At 35.4% G+C, this 7117-nt stretch overlaps 1 protein-coding gene across 2 annotated transcripts; it reads left to right on the top strand.

Moving 5' to 3' along the window:
* The first annotated feature begins 681 nt into the window (after positions 1-681).
* Positions 682-4711, top strand: LOC142553025 (jasmonoyl--L-amino acid synthetase JAR4-like). 2 transcript variants are annotated; one of them, XM_075663002.1, is made up of 5 exons: positions 682-842; positions 1506-1822; positions 1900-2001; positions 2715-3502; positions 4050-4711. In XM_075663002.1, exons 2-5 carry the CDS (start codon positions 1527-1529, stop codon positions 4586-4588), a joined length of 1725 nt encoding a protein of 574 aa, XP_075519117.1. In that variant the 5' UTR covers positions 682-842; positions 1506-1526; the 3' UTR covers positions 4589-4711. The 2 variants fall into 2 exon arrangements, with proteins under 2 accessions (XP_075519117.1, XP_075519118.1); XM_075663003.1 differs by having other exon boundaries at positions 1485-1822.
* Positions 4712-7117: the final 2406 nt, after the last annotated feature.

Here is a 7117-nt window from a genome sequence, read left to right as displayed (position 1 = left end):
GGGCATTACCCCATGATAGAACCAAGGGCCCAAATTTAGCCACACATACATGGAGTCCACTAATTTTTTTAAAATCACATATGTGTGTGAATCTTGTCCATCCAAATCATGTGGGACAGTGCCCTCACATGTAGCATCGACCTAAGTGAATTGATTTATGTCGTCCAATGGGTCTCAAGTCTGAATACCATAATTATGTTACATATGTGAACACGAGCGAGTGAAATTAATGCATGTCTCGTTCGATTAGTTATGTAAATTTTGTCAAAAAACATTTCAATAAAAACATCTGGCATGTGAGTATAACAATTTACATACACAAAACTTATATAAATCGTCTCACAAATTTATTTTGTGAAACGATTTTTAATTCGACCTGATTCATAAAAATATTTTATTTTATATGTTAAAATTATTAATTTTCACATTAAATATATATCAAATCCACAAATTTCAGCATAATATATATGCCTGAATATAACTACTATTCATTTAGAATCATACAAGATATATGACTCTATATGATTATCAGAATTAGAATGAGTTTAAAATTTTAATAGTGGTGAAACACATGGACTACTGTTCAATCAATATAGACAAGGTCATTTTAGGTATTTAACTGTCCCACAAACATGTCTCCCTTGTGTGCATATATATATATTATATACACACGCACATTAACCTCCCATTGGCAACACACACCATTTTCTCCCAATCCTTAAGTCTTCTGAGCTCCATTGCCAATGAAATTTCCAGCTCCTTTTTGCCTCTAACTTTTCGTTTGCAAGAGAACCCACGAAGAAAAAACTGATCTTTTTTCTTTAGTGGACATTACTAACTCTGTAAGTGGTTTGTAGATGGACTTTTCTGCCTCTGTTGTTGGATTCTTGCTCAGACCTTTTTATTTACAAATTAAAAGATCATTCTTTCTTTCTCTTTCTGTGTATGTATGGTATGGGTTATCCTCTTTCTTACCGTCGTTTTTAGTGTATTTAGATTAGATTCATGGGAGAAGCACTTAGGTTGTGTACGAGACTTTCTTCAAGTTGCTTCGTTAAACTTTTTCTGGAAAAAACTTTTGGACTGTTTATGATTCTATGTGAGTAGAAATACATGATGAATTTTTAAAGTTTGATGTTTTCTTTCCGGATTTGATTTTCTCGACAATTCAAATGAAATCGTGTCGCTTTCATGTGTTGATGATAGCTAGAAGCTAAATTCCATAGCCGTCTTTTCCATTCGTTGCATCATGCTCCCAATCCTTGGAATTCTTCTCGTTTTATTCTCACAACCTATTCCAAAGCACTTATATGTATGGCAATACAATAATTTACCTTTTCTGTTCTTTCGCACCGACTTCTCTTTCTACTTTTTCCCATAATTTTTCACTGTAAAGTTTCATAATTGCTATTTTCCCTCTCGCATGTCTAGGTAGCTACTTGTAAATTTGGCTTTTCCCTTGTGAAGATCTTGGTTTCTTATAGGAACCGGTGTCTAAATTGCAGTTGCTCAATTGAATTGGTAATATGTTGGATACAATGGAGCAAGTATTTGATCCTGAGGCAGTAATAGAAGAATTTGAAGCCACGACTAGGGATGCTGGAGAAGTTCAGAGGGAAACTCTAAAGAAAATATTGGAAGAAAATGGTGAAGCTGAGTATTTGCAGGAATGGGGCCTCAATGGAAGAACTGATCCTGAAAGCTTCAGGGATTGTATCCCCCTTGTCACTCACAAGGACTTGGAATCTTACATTCAGCAAATCGCCGACGGCCAAAATTCATCCATTTTGACTGGCAAACCAGTTACCACCATTTCATTGAGGTACCCATTTGCCCACTCTTCTGATTCATTTATTGATTTTTACAAGTATTAGGTGAAATTTGAGATTCTAATTGCAGTTCTGGCACGTCACAAGGGAAGCCAAAGTTCGTGCCTTTTAATGATGAATTGATGGAAAACACACTACAGATATTCAAGACTTCTTTCGCGTTTAGAAACAGGTAATTTTGATGGTGTCCACCGGTTCCTAACCCCTTTGGTTTTATACTTTTATTTTCTAGTTCGCCTTAATTGAACCTGATTTTGTTTGGTATTTGAATTTATACACAAGGTCCTCTGACAAGACAAATTTCTTTCGCTTCTTGAATATCCTAGGTGTGCAGTCAGAGCTCCTACTCACGCTTGGCTGGACAAAGAAAAGTAGCACTTGTGTATAATATTAATTTTTTTTTACCTACTCACGCTCGGCTGGACAAAGAAAAGTAGCACTTGTGTATAAAATTTTATTTTAAAAAAGTTCTTAATTTTTTTTTAAAAAAATTTAGAATATATATTGAATGAATCATCATCAAATCAAGAATAAAATGGTAAAAAATATTTAATTTTTGATAACGTGCTCTTTGTTGGAAGTATAGCCTTCAGAGGATCAAACTTGACATTACCCATCAAGATTTGCCCTTTTGTCAATCTTTTCAGGAATTTAAATGATAGTTAGCTTCTTATACTTTTGTTCTGTCGTTGTGGCAAAATGTGAGATGCATATTTGAGGTGAAGAAGTGTCTGGCATCAATATAGTTGCTTCTGATGAGAATAGAAGCTGGTCGCTTCCACCTTGTCTAAGTTATTAATTTTATATGTATTGTAACTAAGACTAGTGTCTTTCTGATACTCATATTCCATACTTAAGCTTGAGTGGAACAATTTACTTTTGCAGAGAATATCCAATCGCGGGTGGAAAGGCTTTACAGTTCATTTACAGTAGCAAACAATTCATGACAAAAGGGGGCCTAGTAGCTGGAACCGCCACCACTAATGTGTACCGTAACTCAAAAATAAAAAAAACAATGAGGGAAATGCAGATTCCATTTTGCAGCCCCGATGAAGTGATCTTTGGCCCCGACTTCCACCAGTCTTTATACTGTCATCTTTTGTGTGGGCTAATCTTCCGAGACCAAGTTCAAGTCATTTCATCCACATTTGCCCACAGCATTATCCATGCCTTCCGAACTTTAGAACAAGTTTGGGAAGAACTTGTCAGTGATATCCGAGAAGGGGTTCTCAGTACCCGAATCACGGTCCCATCAGTTCGATTGGCAGTGTCTAAGATTCTTAAGCCCGATCCTGAATTGGCGAATACTATTTCTCAAAAGATCTTGGGATTAAGCAACTGGAATGGATTGATACCAGAGCTATTCCCAAATACAAAATATATTTATGGAATCATGACTGGTTCCATGGAGCCTTATCTAATGAAGTTGCGGCACTATGCTGGAAACTTACCGTTAATAAGTGCTGATTATGGATCTTCTGAAGGATGGATTGGAGTGAATGTCAACCCTAAGTTACCACCAGAACTAACCACATTTGCTGTGCTTCCAAATATTGGTTTTTTTGAATTTATCCCTTTGAACGAGGATTTTAGCAGCGTTGAGCCGAATCCTGTTGGACTAACCGAAGTAAAGGTTGGTGAGGAGTATGAGGTCATTGTCACTAATTTTGCAGGTGCTTTTATTGTCTGTCTCTTTTCTTAATCACGCCTCTCTGTTTTTTATGTTATTTGATTCTGGTTAATATGATAACTAGTTTACTAACTCCTGATACCACTTGCCAAGTTGCCATGTGGTTATTTTACTCTTTTCCTGGTCTTGGTGTTCCCCATAATTTACTCTTTATTATTAATCATATATAAGATTGCTTCACGTGACAAAACCAGCTCTGTAAGTAAAACTATTGTTGTTTCAACATTTTGTCCTTCTATGAACCATATAGTATGCCATTCTTGTATAGAAAGCGACATCGCATGAATAGCATAGGTAGCATCTTTTGTTCTTTACATTTGTGTTCTTCCGCAGGCTTGAACGATTCCTACCACACAAAAAGTTATAACTAGCATAATGATACCGTTCAGATATTTTAATTCGTTTAGCGGCATAAGCGAACATTACTAGTCTGTGGTAACAGTTATTCGAGCGGCTGAAGTTTACCATTGGTTTGTGTGACAAGCGCAAAGTTTGTTGAAAGATGATGCTTATAAATTGCACTCTCGCAGGGCTGTACCGTTACAGATTAGGAGACGTAGTCAAGGTTAAAGGATTCCACAACTCTTCTCCGGAGCTCCAGTTCGTTTGCAGAAGAAATCTTCTTCTCACAATCAACATTGACAAGAATACCGAGAAGGATCTACAGTTATCCGTTGAAGCTGCAGCGAAGCTGCTAGCCGCGGAGAATCAAGAAGTCATAGATTTTACGAGCCAGATCGATACATCAACTGATCCTGGCCATTACGTGATCTTCTGGGAAATGAATGGCGACCCGAAGGACGAAATTCTTCAAGAATGCTGCAACTGCTTGGACAGATCATTCGTGGATGCAGGATACATGAGTTCTCGGAAGGTGAACACCATTGGAGCCCTCGAACTCCGAATCATGAAGAGGGGTACTTTTCACAAGATCATGGATCATTACGTGGGATTAGGATCCGCTGTTAGTCAGTTCAAAACGCCGCGATGCGTGGGGCCAACAAACAAGATTGTGCTTCAAATACTGTCTAATAATGTCGTCAAGAGCTACTTTAGCACTGCATATTAATTTGAATTATTAACAAGTTGCTGCTTTCATGATTTAGTTTATCTATCTGCGTGTATAATATGGGGCTGTATCTTAGCAGTAATAACCTTGCTTTCATACGCCAATAAAAGATCAATCACACAATGTAATTTGTCACTAGCTATGTCGTTTATTTTACTTCCGCAAGTTTTTTCACAGGGTAATTTTTGAACTTCAGAATCGCATATATATACCCGAGATTTTGAAATTAGATCCTGAAAAATTGCAATGATGATTATTAGACTTATGACGAGGATAATGTACTCAAAGTAGGTTGAACGTGGTATGATGATCGTGATTTTCGTTTTTGTTCTGGGGACTTGCGTGGCTTATTGTTGTGTATAATGATGGCTGCATTCATTGTGAGATTAATGCATTTGTTTTTATCACCTTTCGTTGTGTTCTGGTCCCCCCCTGGACTCGCTTTTTTTACTTTTATCATATAATATTGCAATATTCTTCTTTGTGTACTTTGTTCTTTTTTTTTTTGGGTTTTGAGATCGAACTACTTTACACAAACTTTTACCATTTTTTAAATTAATCTCTTTTCCTTTTACATTACTTAATTTGAATTTTAAAATTTGTGCAGAATGATCTAATAAAATTCATGGGCGACCTATTCCTTGCGACAAAGCTAAGAATTTCAACTCGAGCTAGATTTTTCGAATTTAATATTAATAATCCGAATATGCATTTGGTTGCCAGCTTAGCTTTGAAACTATTCAGAGAATCTGGGCAGTCGGGAATCATATAAAAACAAAACATGCCTTCTCAACAAACTATATACAACTTCAAGAAACACTCTAAATAAGATATTGAAGAGTATATATATGTAGGAATCACTTGACATAAAGATATGGGATTGTGGGAGTCCTTTATACGATGCATACGAATTGATAGCAATGAGTAATTTAATGGAGAGACATTTCATGATATTACCTCACCTCAGTGAATCAAGAAAGTCGAAAAGCCGATCATCAAGGTGTGTATCATCTCCAGTGCTGAAATCTGCAGCTGCTTCATCAACAGATTATCGTGATTCTGTTTCGGCGTCGCCGCGTAACGGTAAGGGAAAAGGCTCTTCAGTTGAAAAGCTTTTTACAAGAAAAGTGTGAATTTTTATAGGTTTCAAAAAATATGTCCGAGTCCTTTAATCGATATGTTAAGCATCTTAACAAGTATCGATGGCAAGATATCATTGTTCCACTCTGTATTGTTTACTTTTCCTGTCGTAGTTATTAGAGTATGCTTACTTATCATCGGTTTCTCAGTGTTTTTTGTTTCTTCATCGTCTAAATCATATGAATGCATCAAGTCGTCTCCACGATGTTTGAATGTATGCTGTAAAATTTCTTCACCTTTATTGAGCTTCCAAGATTTGTGACACAATGCAGTTCTTTCCTGTGAAAACAAATGGCACTGCCTCGTTCTTTATCAATCCAGGACACGACGAATATGCAACCGTACGTATTGGAAAAGATGTAGATAATCAGATGTTTGGTCTTGTGTTTTCAGTTTTGCCAAGGATTTTGTTGCTAAATGTGATTCTGTGCACTTGGGAATTTCTTGAGATTTAAGGTGGATCTTTTTGTCTGTAAACCGTGTAATATTCGAATTCTGTTGAGAAGCATTTCGTTTTGCAGTATCAGTGATAGAATTCTGTTGGGTATTATGTTGAAACCTTTGAATAAAACCAGAAAATTACTTTTAAAATATATTTGTTAATTTCTCATTAAGATGAAAACGGGTTCAATTTGTGTTTTGAATATTCTTTTATGAAACTATTATCAATACCTGTATAATTGTTAATGCTTTCAATAAAACACCCATGAGCAGCACATATTATATCAATTTAATTCATAAAATGTTTTGCTTTGATGAAATAACACACTGGAAAAATATATCTTTCATGCTAAAAGATATATAAATGTAAATTAATATTTATAACCTTATTTATTTGTATGACTAAATTAACATTGGATAAAACAAAAATATGTACATAATCGTTCACATTACTCACCACATCGATATCTGAGCTAGATAATATAAGCCTGCAAATGATGAAAGCAAACATCTTGTGTGCAATATTTATACTAACGAGTAATGTAAACGTTACATAATATAATATATTATAGTGGATAATATTTGAACAGAATGGATGCTTTTAAAACTTTGGATCAAGTTAAAAACTTGATTATAACAAACATTCACCCAAACTAAAAGCAAACAAACTACTCTTCCAGTTTCACCTAGAGATGGTACCATACTGAAATTTCGGATATCGTATATCATACCGAAAATATCGATATAAGAAAAATGATATCGTTATCATACCAACTTTTCGGCATACTGAAAAATCGATATGCTGAATTTCGGTACGATATCGTTAGTATATATAAAAAAATTCATTCACTTGTAATTCCAAGGACAGTGATCATCAATACTAAACAAATTCCTCAAGTAGTCAAAGAGACCCGAAAATATATATACAAAATAAATCCATCAAGACAA

The sequence above is a fragment of the Primulina tabacum genome, chromosome 8 (assembly GCF_025594145.1).
Source record: "Primulina tabacum isolate GXHZ01 chromosome 8, ASM2559414v2, whole genome shotgun sequence".
Taxonomy (NCBI): Eukaryota; Viridiplantae; Streptophyta; class Magnoliopsida; order Lamiales; family Gesneriaceae; genus Primulina; species Primulina tabacum.
This window is presented reverse-complemented; position numbering and strand designations above follow the sequence as displayed.